The sequence below is a fragment of the Sycon ciliatum genome, chromosome 5 (assembly GCF_964019385.1).
Source record: "Sycon ciliatum chromosome 5, ocSycCili1.1, whole genome shotgun sequence".
NCBI lineage: Eukaryota > Metazoa > Porifera > Calcarea > Leucosolenida > Sycettidae > Sycon > Sycon ciliatum.
This window is the reverse complement of record NC_088647.1, coordinates 24,413,902-24,436,808: the sequence shown is the minus strand read 5'-3', so window position 1 is coordinate 24,436,808 and position 22,907 is coordinate 24,413,902. Positions and strand designations below refer to the sequence as shown.

The window sequence follows — 22,907 nt, the reverse complement described above, 5'->3', positions numbered from 1 at the left end:
AAACAGTTCTGTCCGCAGATTGTGTGCATGATTGTATAGGTTGGTTTCAGGAGCTCCCTGGTGACCATACAATTGTAGTGTGTGGTTCAAGTAACGGTAGTTGCTATTATCATACATGTACTAGTAATTGATCTCACTTCACCCATTGTCATTGAACAGGCATACATACAGTTGCCCTCTCATCGTCCCAAGGCCAAGGGCAAGGGTTGCTTCCTCCCAGAAATACGTGTCCCACTCATTGTGTTACAGTATGTGGGTGTTCGCCTTTTCGATCAGCCTGGTACTTCTACTACTGACTTCATCTTGGCCCTTGGGGGTGAGACATCTGACATGGGGAAGTTGCCATGCGGCAGAATGTGGTTACTGCAACGGTGTAAGTCATTAGTTACATACGATAATAACATTGCAACATGTCAGCGTTGGCTGCTGCCAGTGCAGGTTCTGCGACCTGCATGTACATAATTGTAGCACTGGAGGGCAGATACAGTAGCTACTTTAATATACAAAATTTCGGCGCTGCAAAATTTCGGCACTTCACGATTTTTGACGTTTCGGCGGCGATTTATTTTCGGCGTGGGGTAGAGGGCACGGTATAGTGCGACAGATGCTGTGAAAATTTTCATCGGCGTTTTAATTTAGGCGTTTTGGGTCGGTGCCGAATATAACCGAAATTAAATAGCTGCCGAAAATTTGTATATTTACAGTACACGAACATGTAGGCCTACGAGGTACATGTACATACCACCAGTGTACGTGCCTGTACTGGCAGGCAACCAACCTGCCAAGAGGAGCAGAACTACATGTACATGTACATGACTGCACATGTACATGACATACATGACATTGTATTTCTTTGGCTACTACTAGCCTATTAGCCTATTACCAAGAGTACAGCCATATTGCTCCCTTTTTTATTAGGGGTTGTGCATTTTTTGGCAGCTTATGTACCAGCACAAGTATTGAACGGTTTCAAAGAAACTCAGATGACCACTTGGTCGCAGTGTGTGCTCTAGGGGTGGGGTATGCAAATAAAAGCAAGTTTCAGAGACACAGTATCATGTTACGAAGACTGAATGAAACATGTGCTGTAAGTTGACCGGTTTTTTTGGAGTTTAGAAGTGAAGTTTGCTAAAATAATGTGTAACATAACAATTTCCCATTCCCTCAACTAATGAATAAAACATTACCATGGCATTAGCCATTCGCCGTGGTACAGCGGCACGCCTAAAATACAATCACAAGTGTGGTAGTCACTCACCACGTATGTCCGACGCAGCGATACCAGCTCGTCCGCGGACGGTGACGAGAACGCGCCGCCGTCCGGCACATGCACCCGGTCGGCGGGGAAGAGCCGGATATCAGCCATGCTCGGCCTGGCCGGGTGGGGACGTGTGTCGGGCTGCCCTGGCCCTGATCAAGATGCTGGTCAGTCCGGAGTGCTTAGCCAGTACTGATAGTAGTGGCGTGGGCCTTCACTGCCTTCAGCCTATACTAGCAGAGGCAAGGGAGATCGCTCAGCGGAGCACGCAGCCTCGCCGAATTACCGAACAGCAAGGGAGACTGTAGACGTACTCAAAGAATCATTATGACTGTAGTACAGTACTAGTAGTGGCCGCATCAAACTATTATTGACCCACAAACAACAGCTAGAAGCGATACACGACGTGTGCGATGAGACCTGAAGCCTGTGAAGGCCACGCTATGGGGGCTACGTTCTACGTTGCGCTCCACTTTACCTTGATCCGAAATGCTGTCAGACACGATCGTAACTGATGCCCAACACATGAAAAATAGTGTACGCCTCGGCGGTCACTGGCAGGCGCCCAAAGGCTTTCCCTTGGCCGAGCTAGGTTGCGCTGAGGTGAGGAGTGAGGGTCGTGCCAGCACAGCTGCTGACAAGACACATGAAGAGTACGTCGTATCATGTATACGAGTGACTGCGGTAGTGCTGCGCCACACATGCGGCCCAACTACAATGCAGCACAGTACAAGATTAGTATGAGTAGAGCTACTACTAGTGGTGCTACGACTAGTATTAATAAAAAAATTTAATGTGAACTGCCGCCGGGAGATGCCTGGCTTGTGCTTGAGCGGCTGAAGCCTAAAGGTGAACGACTTTAGCCTAGGTGAACGACGTATGAAGCCTCGAAGGTGAAGGTGAACCGTAGATCTACGAAGTACGCCTTCAAGCCTTGATTGAAGGACAGGTGATCGCTTGCTCCAGTGTGCCTATGCCTAGGATGACACTGACAGCCACAGACTCAGTAGACAGTCTGTCATAACTCATAACGCTGCGTATCCAGTGAGCTACACGTACGTAGAGTCAGCTTGCATCCACGGACGGCGAGGAAGACTTCCGCGAGCACCGGTAGTGCAATCGGAACCACGGTCCACCGACAGGAGTGTTGAGGACAGACAGCCATGTAACAAGCTCAGTCGTACCTGGATTGGAAAGGTCCAAGACTATCCCTGGGAGTGGACGTTGATAACGACCCACCCTCGCGTTCGGGATTAAGCCAGCTTCAAGCCCAAGGTCGCCAGAAGAGCAAGGGAGATTTACCGCACGCTGTTGCACCGGTGTGAACTGTGATCACTTGGAAACAACTACGACAAGGCCGGGGAATGGCGGAACTGGTAGGGTTGGTCAGGACATGGCCGGACCAACTGTTTGGCCGCCTACCCATTGTTTACTGCTAGAGAGGTAATGTATGATGTGTCCCTGGCTTATCCTACGCAAAGACAATGTCATGACCAGACCAATCAAAAACTGCGTCCGCCGATCCTGTGCACATGTGCGGCTCACTGCGATGATCAATAAACTGCACTGTCTGCAGGTCTCAGGTCTGTGTGAGACTGTGAGAGGAAACCGTTGGCATTGATCGGCCACGTGACACGCAATCATGCATGGCCGCACATAAAATGGGTGTTCGATTCCGGATCCGGATGCGCCGCAAGCTCTAAATATTCGGTGATTCATTATATCGATGATTATGCCACGCGAGATTCGAGCATAGAATTTGTACATCGAGATCTTGGTACACAAAGCACTACATGTATATTCACCTACAGTACATGTACATTGTAGATCTTAGCGCAATCTCTCCCAGCAGACAGTGCTCCATGCTGCGGTTTCAAATCTTTATTCTCACGATAGCCAATGGCCAATAAGAGAGTTTTTGTTGTTGTTGTTGTTGTTGTTGTTGTTGTTGTTGTTGTTGTTGTTGTTTATTTATTTATTTTACATCGCATGTCAAACGGGCAGTTCTGCTCAGTATTATGAAAGCGATGACAACCACAGTAAGAAGAGTCAGAAATGAAGAGAAAAAGAAATAAAAATACGAAAATACGAAAATGGAAGTAGCAATGGGGGGAGGCAGAAAAGGGATCTCAGGTTTACAAGTCGGGTCATCGTAGCATGATTCTATCGAGCCTCATCAGCAGGTTACATTTTAGTCCGCTGGAACCCATTGCCATTGTCGCAATCAACCCAGACTGAACGACATTATCCCGATTGTACTGACTGTTGCGGGTTTTAGTCCTGGCCACGAGCGAAGTATCGACGCCAAAGCGGTCCCTCCAGTATGAACAGGTGGCCACCATCTGCACATCCGGTGGCGGACTTGGATCGCGCTGAGCTGGGACAACGCACTGAACGACTACGTGTCCCACTGTAACATGTACAACTCAAGAAGTCTCAAGTCAAGGCAGGGCAGGGCAGGCAGGACAGGCGGAAGGAGTTTTTGTTTGACGTAACCAAGTAACCAGGCGTTGGCGGCCAAAAATTGTTGGTCCGGCCATGCGGCCTGAAAAACCGGACCAGACCGGTTCCGTCGGGCCTGCAAGGCAGGTACTAACAAAACAGTACTCCGAGTCCCCCTACTTGTAGTGGCTACCACCAAGAGTATAATTGTGTATGTGTGTGTGTGTGGGGGGGGGGGGGGGGTATATTCTCTTGCTACCACGGCACCAGGGAGTACTGCCACTGCACTGGTGGCCACTGTCAACACTACATGTGTTACCAATTTGGATATAACGACAGTCATTCGGGAGAAAGCAAAATGTCGATTTATATTCGATCTGTCACTAAACCCGATCTTCACATTTAGTATGCAATAATGTATTATCAAAATGTTGTGGAAAAATGACAGAAATGTATTGTAGATATACAATGTACGATTCATGTACATGTACAGGTACATGTGGATAACAGATGTGCATTTGTCTTGCATGCATTGTTCAAGGACGTCGACGGTAAAGTCATCCCGCACCGCTGCAATGCGGCTACAACGTGCAATGTAAAGCACACATAATTGAGTGACCCGGAGGTCCGGGCACGTGGCACAGCCATATACCATGTTCCAGACATGCCAGACTGCCTGATACAAGAGGAAAGTCGTTATATCCGATGTATTTTCACTGTTTTTCAGGTCTTCGGGCACCAAAACGTGTCAGTAAATTCGATCTGTCGTTATTTTCGAGGTCGTCCCGATCTGTAATGTACAGAAAGGACTTGCTAAACGACTTGGGCAACAGAATTGTGTCGCTAAACTCGATTTGTCGTTATACCCAAGGTCGTTATACCCAAGGTCGTTATATCCAAGGTCGTTATATCCAAGGTCGTTATATCCAATCTCCACTGTATCATAATAAATCATGATTGTGGTGCTGAACCTTACCTTCAAAGCCAACCCAGTTGAATTACCATGGCTACGGCAGTCACAGTGGCGGTGCACTGGGTGTATGAACCAATGCACGCAAGGTGCCTCCTGACAGTGACCGGAGCAGTGCTACTTCTTGGGAAAGGTATTTTCAGAACACGATCCATTATGATATCCCACGGTGTGACAGTGCTGCTAGCATATCGAAACATGGCAAGGATGTAGAATCTACTAGATGTGCGTCGTGATACATGTACTGCAGTATACGGATTCAGGGTTAACACAGTTAGAGTGGGTTCACAGTCATCAGGGAGTAGTATGTATTTTACTACTCCCTGGTTCACATCCATCACATAACCTTAACCAAACCCTGTTGGTTCCAACTCCCCACCTAACCAGCCAGGGAGTCGTCAAATACAGTGCCCGCTCACTACCACTAGATATGGCATGCTCTCTATTTCTTTCCTTGGCGCTGATAGGTGGAATTCTCTGCCTGTCTCGTGTCGTCAGGTTGAGCATCTATCCGTTTTTGTTCCCGCTCTGTAAAGAGCACTTAGGGTTCCCTGTAACAAGACGGCAACGTCTGTAGGGCCTTCCCTATCAAAATAATAAATTCTACTACTACTACTACTACTACTACTACTACTACTACTACTACTACTACTACTACTACTACTACTACTACCAGGCGCGTGCGCCAGTGCCCTTCAAGGGGGGTTCCGGGGGTCTCCCCGGGAACATTTTCAAAAAATGAAGCAAAATCCTGCATTTTGAGCGAAAAAGAGGGGGTTCTGGGCACCCAGGAACCCATACGGGGCACGCGCCCGACTACTACTAGTACATGCAGGTCGGTATTTGACGACTCCCTGCATCTACTAGTACACTGTACATGACTGTATGGGTCACAATCAGGGAGTCGTAATATACCGGTATTTTACGACTCCCTGATCACAATCATGATATTGGCCATGTTGGTTGCTGCAGCAACGCCGACACACGATGAACTAGCTGTGTTTGTTTCTCCTGAGCAGTAAATTTGAAAAAAAATACTTTACTACTCCCTAGTACATGGTCCCTGGTTTTTGCGACGTCAGATGCAGTGCATGATACCAAGAGGCCATATGCATGCACTCTTGATGATACGGTATGCCAGTACAGCTGCAGGGAGTAGTTTCAGTACAAACCATAGAAAAGCTGACAGGATCGTTTTTCTAAAAATAAAAAACCAGGTTTGTACGCCTGGCGTCTTGGTAGTCGAAGTAGAACGTGATTATGGCATGTGGACAGTGGAACCAACAGTCACAACTCAGACTCTTTGCCGTAGAACGAGTGCGCTCGCTTATGGCCAACTGTACTCTACCACTAAGCCAGGGAGTCGTAAAATACCGGTATTTTACGACTCCCTGCACTAAGCTTACCCCCACTCACACCGCCCACGCACACACGTGCAGTGCCACATGCGCCAGTATGGCATGGGAACACACGTTCTGTGTTCTTGCTTCGTTTTCGTCATGGACTGCATCGTTTCTTTCAAACAAATAGAAAAAATGGCGGTCAAGACTAGGAGATGCGAGAAATTGGAATTGCACAACAAAAAAACGAACAGGCCATTAGCAACAGAACAAGTGGTTGAAAGTTGAAACACATGCTGCATTGGCTTCACATTGGCATACCGAGGCTAAATTATCATTGTGATGGATGTCACCGAAGAAGAGAGGATTATATTATCCGATATGCCAGAACTAGTGCGATGCCTCAGGCACAGGGGGTTCAGGTGACGTCCGCCTGTTCCGCCGCAAACGTCGTGATGGGCACAGCGTAGTATCCACAAGGGCAGCAACCAGACCAGCCGGATGAGTAGTGAACGCACACACACACACACACACGCATACACACGCATGCACACACACACACACACACACACACACACACACACACTCTCTCTCTCTCTCTCTCTCTCTCTCAAGTGGAGAACCCAGCGAATGGGTGCATACCTGAAACCAGTTGACTAACTCGACGTTGTAAAGAATAGAGTCTCCCAATTTAAAAAACAAACAAACACATTCATTAGGACAGGAGATGGTAGTGAAATAGTGGAATCCAGCCACGTTGATTGCTATAAATTATACAGTGTACTCTGCTCCTACATGTCAACAGGTATCAGATTAAAAGAAAATAATGTGCTATCAAGTCAGCGTTGTGCAGAACAAAACAAAACGGACTCCGACCGACGGAGCGGACCTCTAACACACACGCGCACGCGAAGAAGTACGAATCACGAGACATAGTGGCGGCAGGAAAAGCGGCCGCCGTGAGGGGCGATGCAGCGTGCACAGTGCTACATCAGCGGCGCGGTGTCGGACAGATTGCACCAGGACAGATCCTCGTCGCTGTCCATCGGACACTCGTCCTCTGTGATGCCGCTCTTCAGATGGTCGACGACGTAATCGCACGTGATGGCCGTGCGCTGCAGGATGTCGACAGGCTCTGCGGCGGCCAACGAGGCGGTCGTGCTAGCGGCGTCCGCTCTGTCTGAGCCCGCCGTGGCAACACTATGCTGGGAACTCCCCGGCGCGGGTATGGACGAGCGATGCGACTGCGTGGGGCTGCTGCTGCTATTGGCAACGCTCGTCGCCAGCGGCCTAGGTGTGGCCGATGCAACAGTTGTCGTGGTGACGCCGCCTGCGCAAGCGGCTGCTGGGGCGGCGGAAGACGATGACGTCGTTGATGAGTGCTGCAGCGCCTGATCCGTTTGCTGTGCGCGACAGCTGACCGGCGTGCCCTGCGTGGATTGCGATGCTGCAGTGGTGCCTGCTGCTGCTGCTACAACAGAGCCGATGGATGCATCTCCTTGGAGCGGACAGTCCTCTGCGGCTACTTCACCGGACTCGGCAGTCGCAGACACGGCTTGCGCGCTGTCCAGAGTCGGAGAGGAAGCAGCAGAAGTCGGTGCATCCTGGTTGGGACTTGATGGCCGCGAGGTTGGGTTGTTACCGGGTGACAGGGGCGTAGAGGTTCTTGGCAAGGAGCCGCCGGAGACGTTAGCCATCTCGACCTCCTCGATCTGACTGATGTCAAGGTGGTAAGTCTCATGATACGTCGGCGGCGGCGCAACGCGAAGAGTCCGCTGGTCATTCAGGCCGTGGTAGCGTGGCTCGGTGGCTTCCGGCTGCAGCAGCTGCCGTTGCTGCTCCTGCTGCTCGAGCTGCAGGCGCCGCCAGCAGGCGATGACGGCCGACAGGAGTAGAGAGCCGATCAGACCGCTGCTGCAGGCGACGATGATGCGCAGGTTACGCTCCTCAGTGCGCTGCGCCAGGCCATTGTCCACGTGAATCGGTTTCTCTGCCAGCATCCACATTTTACAACAACACATATTGACACGCATGGCTTATCCATAAAAGCGGGGGGTCTCAACATATTTCAAACTTTCCATTGAGAGAGAGAGAGAGAGAGAGAGAGAGAGAGAGCAAAAGAGAGAACCGAGACAGATAGATAGATAGATAGAGAGAGAGAGAGAGAGAGAGAGAGACGGACATAGAGACAGACAGACAAAGAGAGAGAGAGAGAGAGAGAGAGAGAGAGAGAGACAGGGAGAGCGATACAGAGAGAGAGAGACAGACAGACAGACAGACATAGAGAGAGAGAGCCAATGCTGCCATACATACATACAGACAGACGGAAAGAGAGAGAGAGAGAGAGAGAGAGAGAGACAAGGAGACAGAAAGCAGGCTTCACTCACGAGGCTGTTTCACTGCGGCAGTGGGGCAAGGTAGTGCGTCACACGGTGCAGAAGTGGCCTGACTCGCTGCCTTTGGGCACACCTCATTCAACGGTTTCGCAGCCGGATTGAAGCAGGAGCGCCGGCGTCGCCGGAACCTACTCTGTCCGCACACTGGCTCACACACCGACCACTCGGACCAGGGCGTCAGGCCGGCAATTGCTGTGGACAGCAGGACACGTGCATAATTCGACACAGTAAAACTCGGTGCACATAGAGCGGCTTATACTACTAAACGGAGGAGATGTCTGTATTTCGTGACAAAAAATCTGGCTGCGGCTTATACTCCAGAAAATAGGGCACTGTAAGACATGTAAATATGGCGAGGAAGTAAATCTAACGTTTTTACTACAGTGACATTTCCTCGTTAAAGTTCTGTTGAGGCTGTAATGCCCGTATGTGTTATGTGCGGATATGCCTGAAGACTGCAAGATCGCTAACGACGGTTACGTATCTTCCCGTTAACCTTTGAATTTGGGATAATCACTAAATTTGCGACTCGTTATAATACCATGTCTGACAGACAGTACTTGAAGTCCATGTACATGGCATTGTATCTATGTGCAGTGAAGTGGGCGCACAAAGGAGATAGCGTCTGGGTCCAGCAGAGAATGACGTTTGGAACTTACCGTATAATACAACTTACCGCATAATACTGTTGACACCCCCCCCCCCCCCCCACCACTGCCACCACACACACACAGCATCGTTTTCCAGCTGGTGTTTCGACAGGGACGGCAATTCACCACCCAGGCTGCCGGTGCAGTACGGTGTACATATACAACAATACAAACAACCTTCAGCTCAGTAGGCGAGAAGCACGTGAGTGATGGCGGACAGTGAAATGTGACCCCATCAGGCGGGATTCTCAGCTTTTTTTTGCGATGCCCAATGCGAACTCGCGAAACGCCACACACGGAAGAAGTCAGCGATGTGACGTCGCTTTGCTGATTTGGCGCGAAGTTCAATGCAGGTGAGTACATCACCATGGTGCATGTATTCGCTTGGCTGGGCACAACTTTTACAAGTCTGGAAGCAACTCTTGGACCTTTGTACAACTTTGCTGCAGAAAAAGGTCAAAATCGTCCAGCGCATAGCATATCGCATCGGAAAAGTTGAGCCAAGCTCAACTTTTGCGATGGGCCAGTTTACAGACAGGGAAAGGAAAATCGTATGGCAGAGTGCAACAACGTTTGTACAGTGTGAGAACCTTAGCGCACTAAGGTCACACTTAGCAGGTTTTTGTGTGGAGCTCGTGTCCGCTCAAAGGCAAACTGAGTACGGATTACGTGCGTACAAGGTTCGTGTCGTATGACCCACAGACAGGACACCACCTCCACATTGCGCCGGCGAGAGGACGAGATGGCGGGGCGCTCTGGCGGTACTTTACGGTACCAAGTACACCTAAAATAACATGCTATATAGTACCTGCAACCTGGACTGTGGCCCAGTCGATGGGGTGTTGCGTTAGCTGAGTGCGAAGCACGCACTGGAGCGTCTGCGAGTTGACTGAAGCGTTGAGAGTGACGGTGGTTGAGATGTCGTTACCGAAGCCGGTACCACTGGCCAAAGTCAAGTCAGACGCCGCCGATTTCAGCTTCCAGACTACCGACACACCTTGCTGCTGTTCGAGCTCGTGGCCATTGTCATCGGCGATCGCCCGGCAGAAGACCTTGATGGGGTGCAGAGGGAAATTCACTCCATACTTGACCGAGTATTTCTGCCTGGACTGCTCCTCAGCCGTGCTATCTGCCCATACGTTCAGATGAGTACTTGCTGCAACGATACACACAAAGCACAGCACACACACACAGAACAACACATACGTACGCATGATGTAGCAACAACAGCACTGCCTACTGGTGCAGCTACATCAGAAGGCACCCGCGTACAGGCGTTGCCTTGGGCCTGGAGTTGCCTACCCAGGACCACAATTTTGTGAACGGCTCTCCACACTGAACACTGTACCGCAACTACTTACACGCTTGGAATGGACTTCTTCAAAGCGTCTCATGAACCACTCGCAGCAGCTTTGATTCTTGGTGCTGCACCTGGTTGCCTGATACTTGTGCCCTTGACAATAACACTGCTGGCTGGCACAGAACTCCTGGTAGGAGGTTCCAGGCCTTTGCAAAAACGATGCTTCTACTCAATCTCAGCAGGTGGGATCAACTTCTCCCGGGAAGAAATAGCGTAAAAGCCCGTAATAAGACCCTGGGCGGAAACGTTAGTGAAGGTCCAGAACATGGGCGTCAATTTGGGCCTGGGCGCTAATGTGGACCCAGGCGTTATTTCGGATAAGTGAAATCAAACTGATTTTCACATCAACATGCCGTCCTGTGTACCGAGTTAGCACTGTATACTGTACACTATACTACCGTATAACTAACGGATGGGACAGAGGCATTGTACAGATCCCGTGCATTTAGCACTTACCATCGACCATGAGTTACAAACCTATCGTCGTTGTCTGTTATTCTTGTTTTATTTTTTGATCTTTCGAATAGATCCCATGCATTGAGCACCTATCATCGAACATGCGTTATGTGCCTATCGCCTGCTGTCTTACATTTATTTTTTACTTTTATTTTTTGTTTTCCTCTCTGCCCACTCTGCCTGTCTTCTGGCACATGCGAATACGTGGACTTACTGTTGACGTAAACGTGGACGTGCGTATAATAATAATAATACTACCATATCGTACATACAAGTGGAGCTGCGTATGCACTCCACTGTGTTCTGGGCCTGTGATTTCGCCCATGGGCGTTCACACGGAGGTGGGCTAGAAAAAGGGACAAGAGTGTTGACAACCGGCATGTGGGCGTTATACTTGGTAGGCGTTCATACAGGCTTTTACGGTGCGCATTGGATTTCAGTCCTTCATGTACAAAATCAATGCACGCCGGTAGACCACCACAGAATCTGCATGAGAGAATTCATCACGGGACGGAGGCTATACTCAAAGGATGGCTCAAACTAGTGGTGTGCACAGGTAGCCGGGTACCCGTGAGGACCTCGGGTACTGGTACAGAATAGTACCCGAAAACCAGAAGTCACAGATGACATCATGTACAGTGTACGTGTACAAACGAGAGAGCTTGGAAGCTCAGCGCCCTACGTTATGCTTTTTTGCCTTGATGACCTAGGCAAAAAAGGCATAGGGATGTTATAGATTTTCTTATAAATTTCTCCTATTTTTTTTCAGACATAACCTGGGATTCGAACCCGCACTATCGCCCTGCATGCATCCCCCGATACACTTCACATGCATACTAATTCTTCCAAGTGGCTTCACGTTATGATCTTGCATTTCAAAGCCCTATTTGAATATTGTGGCCAGCTGTCTTTGATGGTACGGTACGGTACGGGGCAGGTACGGTCGAGGGTAATACGACAACGTCTACCGCCTTAAAAAAAGCATGAGGATGATATAAATTTTTCAATTCTCCTATTTTTTCAAGGCATAACCTGGGATTCGAACCCGCACTATCGCCCTACATGCATTCCCCGATACACTTCGCATTCATACTCATTCTTCCAAGTTGCTTCACGTTTTCATTTTGCGTTTGAAAGCCCTATTTGAATGTTGCGGCCAGCTGTTTGTGGCCAGCTGTCTTTGATGGTACGGTACGGGACAGATACGGGATAGCGCCAGGCGTGACACAAACAAACAAACACCAAATTAAAGCTGTGTGGACCCTGGCTAGCGCCAGACGTTACTGAAGTAACGTCTTCTGCATAGCTACGGGAATTACTGTAATACTCAGCATGTCTAACCAGTGTGTAAGAGAAGGGGCCGGTACGCGGTGTGCATTGTGGTGCTACCATGGAAACATTACCCGATCGGGTACCCGTGCTACCCATGGAAAACTACCCGAACCCGATACCCGAAGAAAATGCTACCCACCTGATCCCAAGCTCAAACCCATATAGAATATTCCAGTCGGAAAAGCGCCAGGCAAAATTCTCCCGTGCCCTTGCTGGTACAATTCATCCGGCACAGAAACTACTCTACTCTGAAGCCAGGGCGGAGTTTGACATGGAATGTTCAGCCTGGGACAAATTTGATCTCATTTTCACCTTTCAACAAGTTTATGAGTGGGCAATGAAAAATTGACGCCGACTTTTCACAACGGTAACATCTTTTTTCTTCAACTTTGGAACAAGCTTCATGCTACCTCCCCCCCCCCCCCCAGATCAAGTTGAAAATTCATAACGTGACAGCATGCCAACACTAGGCTGACAACCAAGTGTACAGCATGGTACAAGCAGGCACCATGCAGTGTTTTGTGAGCTGTTCTCAGGGGCGTGCTCGGCCCCCCAACTAGGGGGGTGCACGGGAGCCGAGGGGAGCCCCCCCGGCAATTTTCTGCAATTAAATTAATAATTTGTTTGCAACCTTTCTTTAATTTTAGAGCATATTTGCATACATTGCAATTGCCTTGGATCCCTGTAAGCCAGGTACTTCGCAAAGGCACAAAACAGCAGATTTGTGGATTTTTCCGGAGACTGACTCATTACCAACAATGAACAGTCATGGATTATTGATATGAAGTAACTGTTATAGCAGCTGAGGAAAAAAGTGCACCCATTTTGGTCAGGGGATGGCCCACGCCTGAAAATAAAAAGAGAAACAAAGAAAAAAGCAAAAAACGGCACCCATTTTTTCGCTGCAGCAACAGCTCCCGCAGCAACAGTTGCAGAACGACCGAACGCTTCACTTAGAGTTAGCTGCGGCAGCGTGGTAGCTTTGCGCTTCAATGACGGCGGTCGATTTGACATTATGAAAAGAGCAGCTCAGTCATAGTCAGATATCCATACTTCAGGAAAGAAATCAAAGAATCCAGACCTGAAAGCAAGAAATCGAAACCGGGATAGAATCTGACTGTCGCAAGGTATTAATGTTTATGCTGTGCACAGTGTAGATCTACATGTAAAATTCTTGTTGGCGCTGCACGTGTACGTGTAGAAGGCCGTTTGCATGTGTACGTGTCACATCCGAGGTGCAGTCTTATTTTTTTTTAAACCCAGATTGAAAATTTTGGGGGGGTGCACGTGCCCCCCGTGCCCCTTGCCGAGCACGCGCCTGTGTTCTGGACGTCCAAGGTTGCACTCAACTAGGGCAGAAACTCCCCGAGACTAAGGACAGCCCTGAATCTGGTTTCAATCATTGCAAGTCATTTCTGCCACTTTCATCCCTTTCTTGGATGGGGTCACAAGTAATAATACAATTGTGTGTGTGTGTGTGTGTGTGTGTGTGTGTGTGTGTGTGTGTGTGTGTGTGTGTGTGTGTGTGTGTGTGTGTGTGTGTGTGTGTGTGTGTGTGTGTGTGTGCATATGCATATGCATGCCTGTGTGCGTGTCCTGGGCATCACTCAACAGGCAGTCTGGAGAGTGACCAGATATCCACCACCCAAGTTCTGGCAAACTGGAATGACACCAAGCAGAATAACATTCCAACTCGCCTGCTTCGATGCAGGATGTAATAATGGCTTGGCCGCCTTGCCAGGATGGACGACGACAAAACTCCTCACCAGCTACTGTTCGGGTTCATTCTACCCACATGTCCTGCATGTGGTCCCCGGAAGCGTTGGCGTGATGCTGTCCGAAAGGACATCCGTCGCCTAAAACTTCCAAGGAAATTGGTTAATGTTATTGGAACATTTACAACTGCTTCACCGCCACAGCCGGCCTCCCGTGATCGGATACAGTGCAGAATTCGTATTCGTAAAAGGTCATTTTCGCAGAGCGGCCTGTCACGTCGCAAATGCACCCAAGAATGCCGCAAACCTATAGCAGACCAGGTCAGCAGCAGGCAATGCATCGATGTTGTCGTTGGTTCCGTAGGCCTGGCAGTCCACAAATGCCAGAATGTGCCCCCCCCCCCCCCCCATTTGCTACTCCGGTGCACGGCCATATCACCCCTGCAGAACCATCATGTGGCTCCTGTCAACAGCTCTCACTACCTTGCTGCCAGGCCCACTGCAGCTCATGCGATCGGTGCTCCAAATCAACTCCAGGGTTCCAGCTGCACACCTGCAACAAATGGCTCCAAGAAAAGTCCAGGAGATCTCGCTAAGGCGTCACTGTGAAACAATACCTCAGCCAAACTCTCCGTGTCTGTCCGCCTTTCCCATGAGGGGTCATGTAACCGGAAACGGCAATGTTCCGGACAGGACAAGACAGGTGTGTGTGTGTGTGTGTGTGTGTGTGTGTGTGTGTGTGTGAGTTGTAGTTGAAGAGGTCGGTTGCACTTTTCTGGGCTCTGACCGAAATGGAAGGATAGCTGCGTTTGCAGCCATGGCTGTGTGGTGTAGACCAGGCCATGGTTGCTACAGCATGTCCCAGTGGATTTGCGCTCTGCTGGGAGTAGGTACACAAGCATAAGCGAGACGAGGCAGTGTTTCTTGTTTGAAAAAATTTCAAATTTTCGAATAGTTGTGGACGAGGATGAGGACGATGCGGAAGTCGAGGAAGGAGCGAGAGACTCTCAGTCTCTTTGTGGCGAGCTGGAATGTCCAGTCCCTTGTAGAGGACACAGGTGATGCCAGGATATGTAGGAAAAACAGGCGCAATGGTACCACCTTGCTCAGGACCGGAGGGACTGGCGCGAGCGTATCCGTCAGAAGCCACCAAGCCAGCCCCAACCAAGAGTGTTTGTCTGTGTCTGCGGCCGAGACTTTCGCCGTCCAAATGACTTATCCCGACACAACAACTACTGCCTCGCCTAATAGCTATCATCGCCTTTGGCGATTGGCTTTCCAAAGGTCCAAAAGGTGTGTGTGTATGTGTGTGTGTGTGTGTGTGTGTTTGTGTGTGTGTGTGTGTGTATGTGTGTGTGTGTGTTTGCATGCAATGCAAAGGCCGCGGTTCTAGAGGCCACATGACTTGCGATGCGTGGATGTTACCGTTCGTTTTTTTCTCTTCTGGTCTCCCGCTTTTGGGAGTGGGGTGGCCCGACAGAGTACATGTAGCTGTATGGAGTACGAACTGCAGTAGTACAGTGTGTGTGTGTGTGTGTGTGTGTGTATGTGTGTGTGTGTGTGTGTGTGTGTGTGTGTGTGTATGTGTGTGTGTACGTGTGTGTGTGTGTGTACGTGTGTGTGTGTGTGTACGTGTGTGTGTGTGTGTAAGTGTGTGTGTGTGTGTACGTGTGTGTATGTGTGTACGTGTGTGTATGTGTGTACGTGTGTGTATGTGTGTACTGTGTGTATGTGGGTATGTTCGTACTGCAGTATAGATTCTTGGTTAACCGGTTGGAGGAAAGCGAATCAGCACACGAAGCACAGAAACCATACAGTTTCGACTAGGCCTTTCGAACCATTACTTTTCAAGTCGAATACAATGATAATTATTAACATTAATGTATGTATGCAGTACGTGAGAAAGTGTGCATGTAGTGCTTGCGTCGTGCTTGCGTACGCATACACACACGCCCCGGCGCGCGCCCGTACGGAACAGATCACTGAACCTACAAGGCTACATGTACTAGTAGCAAGAGTACATAAGAGTACTCTTGCTACTAGTACATTGTAAGATGGTGCATGTGTACGTGTGCTGTGCATGAGAGAGCAGCGAAACTGCTCTTGATGCCACGCGTGCATCCTGCCAACCACCAAGCAAACCGGTGGGTGCACACATAATCGGGCCAGAGGTAAAAATCATTGCATGGAGGGTTTCTACAAACTCAGAATCGGACGAAACACGAAGTTCGAAAAGCATGATAATGAAATTGATTTTGACTACTTATAAATACCATCACCCAAAAACGTCAACATTTACACTCTTACCGGCAACATCCAGTAGAGATAGCGATATGACTGTATAGGAAATAAAACCCACAGCATACAAAATGGTTGGTGTTGGCCAGCGTTCTCCCGCCGTGACGATCAACCACGGACGTACCGAGGAGAGTGAGTGGTGCTACCAATTTGAGAGCTCCCGCATATCTCTCAGGCGTCATAGCTTAGCAATTTCGGGACTTCCTGCTTCACGCACCGCACTCCAGATGGCAGTGACAACCGCTTAGCATTTTTGACAAGCGAGATCGTTCTACTAACAGTGCCAAACATGAAAACGAATGCACACACCTAACTACTGATCTACAATCTTCGGAAACTCGCCTGAGCATGAAGCTAGAGAGGTTTGGAAATCACAAAAAAACCATGGACTTGCATAAACTGCTGGACTACAAAATAGACTGCATACCCGATCCCCTGTGCTGCGAGGTCAATCGGTGTGGCGACCACGAAAGTTTCCGAAAGGGACGAACACGCGAAGGCGCGGCCGCTTGCAGTCCCGGCACGTCATGACATGAGTCAGGATCTAGGACTCAGGCCTCCATGCGTATGCGTAGCATAGATCTACACTGTACGAAAGTATGACAACAGCTGTGTGTACGGACCGGTAGTACTATAAAATTGTATAATAATTACAATAATGCTAAGGGACCATCGCAAAAGTTCGCAGAAGCCCCTGAAACGAAGAGCATACGTTTGGGGGGGGGGGGGGGGGGGGAGGGAGTCGGTGTCGAAAATCGCAAACCGGGCTTCAATTCAAAAAAGTATTAGAGAGGTTTCGACCCGCGTGATTTGTGCTCTTACGTGAACGTCAATTTTTTGCGTCGACGCGAGCTCAGAAAGAGCTTTCGTTTCACGTTGCTTGTGAAGCACGTCGTGTCGCTGACGACAGGAGCGAAAACTGGGAGCGAAAACTTCAAAAAGTGAAAAAAGCAGGGAGTCGTAAAATACCAATTTTTACGACTCCCTGGAAAAAAGTGATTTTTGGTGATGCCAAAGTCGCGCAAATATTATTTATAGCTAGTTTAGGCAAAATCGACAAATCGAGTCAATAATCCCAACCTGGTAGCAAGGCTAAATTTGCAAAAACTCGCGTTCACGTCGAACGTGAGTTGACCTCAGCTCACGTCATGAACGGAACTATGCGATTATTACCAGAAAAATAATAATATGTAGCGCAAAATAAAGAGAAGGAAAATAATAACCGGTCAAGCGCTAAATACAAACAGAAGAAAAAGAAATCATAAGCCAATACGCGCTAAACTGCGCTTAAATTATAATGAAGGGAGAAAAACTGGAATCCGCGGAAATTATAACATACAAAATGATACAGAGAAAAAAGGGGAAAAACTGGGGGGAACAGACAGGTTGTCTACAGATGACACTCGGAGACAGCAAGTGTGGCAGAATATGCATGAGGGTCATACCTGCTCGACTTGTGGCGATGCCCACGAAGGCATGCCACGGCCGCCTTCACGAGAGCAAAGGACAGCTGGGCTCTGATCAAAGCCATTGCCACAGAGAAAGGCTCACCATTCTTCTCAGACTTGATGCCTGCAATGCGGCCAAAGAGAGTGGAGGCTGCCTTCCCTTGGCCACCAGTCGTACTGAACACCACGGGGATAAAGGAAGCGTGCTCAACGTTGAGAATGCGACTCTCATAACTCCTCCGTTTCTCCTCTTCGTGCTTTCTGTAGCTGCCAGCGATCGTTGGTTTCCGATTTGAGGGGGCAAATGGGTTGAAAACCCGGACATCTAGAAAGGTCCTCTCAAACCGTCCACCGTGTAGACCGCTGACAACTACATCCAGCCGAGCTTGTTCTGCCGTGATGGTGGACCGCAGCGGAAAGCGCTCACCGGTCACAGGCTGGAGGTGCGGCTCAACATGAACATCATGTGCGACGTCGCGTAGCAGTGCTGCTGTGAGGTCTCGGACCTCGTTGTGCCGTAACGAGGGATAGCCACCGATGGCACATGACATGGCATGGGTGGTCGAGAATGGCTTTCCACACGCGCATGTTGCAGGTAAGCGATCAGGATCCCATCCATACCTGAGGCATATGGCATCGCGGAAGGCGCCCTTGTGCAGGGTGAAGCCATGCCTTCGCAATGGCCGACATGTCAGCCAACTTGAGGCGCCTTTCTCCGAGGCAAGCTGTAGGGTGCGTTGCAGGTCTGGCTCGAGTTGGGCCATCAGGGTGACGACATGGTCCTTCTCCTTCTTTCCAGCGGCTGTCCTAGCTGTTGCCTTCAGTACCCGCATCCGCCCTGATATGCCTTCCATGGATGACTGCTGTTGGATGATGTTATCAATGAGTGCGTCATGAACGGGAGTTTCGACGCCAAAATTTGCCACACCGACGTGAAATTTCACGGTGTAGTGCAGAACAACGTGAAGCGAAACCTCTCTATTGACTACATGTAGGTGCATGGGGAATGTGAAAGCAATATACACCAATCAACGTTCATTGTAATGCTCAAAGGATACAACTGCATAGCTCTAGCTGTTCTCGTTCTTAGATCACCCACTGCAAGGTGATATCATCGTTGCATTTATAAAGTGCTGTACATTGTTACACACTGATACAACAATGCTTGTGTAGTATATTATAATAATTATTATGTGTGAGCATCCAAGTGAAATAATGAAGCCCATATTGTGACTGTCGTTTCGTTTGAGGGGGGAGGGAGGGGGTCAGCCCCGAAACTAACGGTCTTCGTTTCGGGGGCTTCTGCGAACTTTTGCGATGGTCCCTAATGCAGTGAGGTTGGGCAATGGGCACAACGAGTTTGTATTTTTATTTACTTGAAAAGCACAAATCCACTAGGAAAGCTCACAACGAAAAAAGAGTAAGACAAATAAAGAGAGAGAGAGAGAGAGAGAGAGAGAGAGAGAGAGAGAGAGAGAGAGAGAGAGAGAGAGAGAGAGAGAGAGAGAGAGAGAGAGAGAGAGAGAGAGAGAGAGAGAGAGAGAGAGAGAGAGAGAGAGAGAGAGAGAGAGAGAGAGAGAGAGAGAGAGAGAGAGAGAGAGAGAGAGAGAGAGAGAGAGAGAGAGAGAGAGAGAGAGAGAGAGAGAGAGAGAGAGAGAGAGAGAGAGAGAGAGAGAGAGAGAGAGAGAGAGAGAGAGAGAGAGAGAGAGAGAGAGAGAGAGAGAGTTAGGGTACGGTTTTTGGGGAGGACAGGACATTGAATGGTGGTCGCCACAGTCACGGATAGTAGCAGTGCTGGTGAGACTACAGGCACTCCATTGACCTATACGGCAATAGGTGACGCACCAAAAGGCAAACACGGAAGAAATCAAAAGTACGTTATTAGTATGGACTCCTCATGTTATTTCTATAACTTTAGAACCTTCCAAGTTGGAAGGCTGTTGGAGCCGGTGCGCATCCAAGATGTGCTAGAGCTAGTTTAATAGTTGTAGAACGTCAGTACCGTCGGTCAGTGTCGTGCAATGTTATCGCTTGAGCTGATTGTTTAGTAACTGGTGGTCTTAGAAGGTTAGTATGGTGTGCTTCAACGCACATCCCTAAACCGAGAGGTTGGATCAGGAAAGAACAGTGTGGCGATCAACATGATGGGCTTCAAAGCACGGCCTTAGAGTCTAAGACCATGGCTGCTCTGATATGTGTTTTGTTTGTTTGTATTCTTTATTTAGAGTGGGAAGTCCAAAACAGGCCCTAGCCTAATAATAACAATGGTCCCACTAGTGAGGGAATGCAGTATATCTGTGCATAAGCCTAGCGGATCAGTTAGTGTAACAGCAACTAGTAGGGAAAGAAAAAGAGAGAAGAAAAACAACTCAAAACAGGAGTTGCGACTTGCATAGGGACGCCTTTTGTATGAACCCATCAGCACTCGTAGGTCGGAGGCTGGCAGCCTGGCACCCACTGGGCTAGCATTCAACAGCCAAAGGTGGGGCCATGATATGTGATGGTAGGTCATCATCATGATTGATTGATGATTGATTGATTTTATTTTACTTCGCAAGTTCAAACGGGTTCCTGGCCCAGTTATATGAAAGCGAAGGATAGAATTTGCCAAAATCCTAATGAGCAACAGCATAGGCAATATTATCATAGAAGTGGAGTACTATGCGAGCGAGAATACTGAGACGAAAGAAACATGTCAAACCTGACGAAACACAACCTATTTCAGGCATACATAAGGAAGGCAGGCTAGCTTAAAATCTTGCAATCTGGATACGGTGCGCACCTCTCTAGGCAAACTGTTCCACAGCAATGCTCCTGCGGTGGCGAATCTCGTTTGGCCACACCGACTGCGAGCTTGATCATTGAATAGCCTCTTCTACGGGCAAGCAAAAACGCAATACTAGTGCATGTACATCAAAATTCAATTAGAATGAAAAAAAAGAGGAAAATGAACACAAAGTGAACTGGAACCAAATATAAAAAGGAACGAAAAATGCAGGTCATGGTAGGTCATCATCATCATCATCATCAGCTTGGTGCGCGTGAAGCTCACCGCCAAGGGCAAAAGGCTCTTGTTCGATGGCAGGCGGGCCGCCAAATATGGCAATCAAGACGTTTATATCAATCATGACCTTACTCCACAAGAGCAGGCCAGACGACGAGAGATCGAGAGGCTCTCCCTCACCTCAAGGCCCTACGTGAGAAGGGGTTTCCGTGCACGCTACCCAGGGACGAAATCCTGAGCAAAGGCCGCCCGATGTCCTCGGAAGAGATCTCAGGGATTCTGGCTCACAGCCCATCGGGGCAATAGGATATGCATGGGAACCCCTCGACATATGCCATGGAGCCACCTGTGTTAAATGTTGAACTCTCTATCGCCCACATTAATATTGCTAGTCTAAGACACAAAGTGCATGACATTCATAAAAATACTGCATGGTCATGGAATACACGTTATGTCAGTCAACGAGATATGGCTGGATGATTCCATCAGTGATGCGGCCGTGCACATTCCTGGCTATTCAATCTTCCGCCGCGACCGGGATCGGCATGGCGGTGGTGTCGCCCTCTACATCCAAAGCACCCTGCCCGTGAAATTGCTGCCACTACCATCGCTGGTTACAGCAATGGTAGACTCTCCTGAGGTGCTTTTGGTGGAGATTCGCGTGCCCAATTCAGTTAGAGACGATCGGATCACTGTGGGAACTGTTTATAGATCGCCAGCACAACCAGTCGGTTTTTGGGACGGACTCTCCTCTGCTGTTAACTCTATCATAGCAAGAAATGAGAAAACAATCCTTCTCGGAGATTTAAAATGTGAACGTACTAGACACCATATCTCACCAGTATGGTCGCCTGCGCCAGTACTGTCAGGAATTTTGTTTTCGCAACCTTGTGACCCAGCCGACACGACCGCTTTCCGGAAAACGTCTTGACCTAGCGTTGTGTTCGGAAGATTTTAAGACAAACGCATGTAATGTCATTTCTATGCACGGTATAACTGATCACGACCTGGTTGTACTACAGGCTGCGGTGCCTGTTACCGTTCCAACCAGAGTGGTGCGGCAGGTACGGAAGCCGCCAGTGTGGAAGGTAGCTGCAGAGAAATGCAACGAGGCTATGTGCAATGCACTTGCTGACTCTGCCGCACTAACACCTGATTCGCCCACTCTGTAAACACCCTAGCAACAAGCTTCTCTGACGCATGCACTAGAGTTCTGGACGAGCAGTCACCTCTAAAGCAGGTTACTATCAGCGCCAGACCGAAGCCTAAGCCACAACCTTGGGTGAATGACAGACTGCGTAATTTGTTCCACAAGCGGAAACACCTCCACATGAAAGTCTTAAAACGCCCACATGATGAGTTGGTGAAGCAACAATACAGGACGACAAGAAGGGAAGGAACCCTGCTAAAAAATTCCCAACACCTCGCTATTTGCGGACGACACCACTCTGCTGGCTAGTCACCGGTCGCTCCCCGTCGCGTGTCAAGACCTGCAGGTAGGAATAGACTGTGTGGTCAAGTGGATGCGACGGTGGAAACTCCGGCCAAACTCCGCCAAGACCGAGATCATGGGGAGGGGGGGGGGGGGAGGACTACGATGAACAGGGTAACGGCATGCCAGCGAGTAGACATGAATACTGACAAGAATGTTTGCGCAGCTCTTTCTTAATACAAGCTGGATCGACATTTGTGTACACTGTATTCATGTAATGTAAAACTGTGGAGACAATGTGCAATGAAACGATGAAATGTGAAGAAATTGTGTCTAAGAAAACCTACATTAAGGGCGACACTACGGTAATGAAAACGTGCTTTCAGCGTTAGATTCAGAATATCTATCTGAGGCTGGGTGTATCTCGATTTAAAATATTATATTTTATATTCGAGATACACCCAGCCTCAGATAGATATTCTGAATCTAACGCTGAAAGCACGTTTTCATTACCGTAGTGTCGCCCTTAATGTAGGTTTTCTTAGACACAATTTCTTCACATTTTCATCGTTTTATTGCACATTGTCTCCACAGTTTTACATTACATGAATACAGAAACTGACCGTGGTTGGTCCCCTGGGGGAGGGAAAAAGACCCAAGTGCCATCAGTATGTGTGGCACGTGTTGTGAGCTGCCTTTGGAGTGAAAAACTTGTCAGCGCCTTCTAGGTTCAGCCTGGTCCCATAGCTCAGTGGTTAGAGCATTGCTCATGACAAGCAGGGTCCCAGGTTCGAGTCCTGGTGGGT

General features: G+C 48.9%; 2 protein-coding genes across 2 annotated transcripts in view; both read right to left on the bottom strand.

Annotated features, from left to right (window-relative positions):
- Positions 1-1,861, bottom strand: part of LOC135818121 (rho GTPase-activating protein 24-like) — a 32,105-nt gene extending 30,244 nt beyond the window's left edge. Inside the window, exon 1 of the mRNA XM_065331450.1 lies at positions 1,259-1,861. Within this exon, the coding sequence (XP_065187522.1) occupies positions 1,259-1,366 (108 nt within the window). The 5' untranslated portion in view covers positions 1,367-1,861. The remainder of the gene's footprint in view (positions 1-1,258) is intronic.
- Positions 1,862-6,173: 4,312 nt separating this feature from the next.
- Positions 6,174-16,611, bottom strand: LOC135818120 (uncharacterized). The gene is made up of 5 exons (XM_065331447.1): positions 16,342-16,611; positions 16,227-16,256; positions 9,865-10,212; positions 8,398-8,598; positions 6,174-8,000 (listed from the first exon to the last, which is right to left on the bottom strand). The coding sequence occupies exons 1-5, from the start codon at positions 16,397-16,399 to the stop codon at positions 6,997-6,999; spliced, it is 1,641 nt and encodes a 546-aa protein (XP_065187519.1). The 5' UTR covers positions 16,400-16,611; the 3' UTR covers positions 6,174-6,996.
- Positions 16,612-22,907: the final 6,296 nt, after the last annotated feature.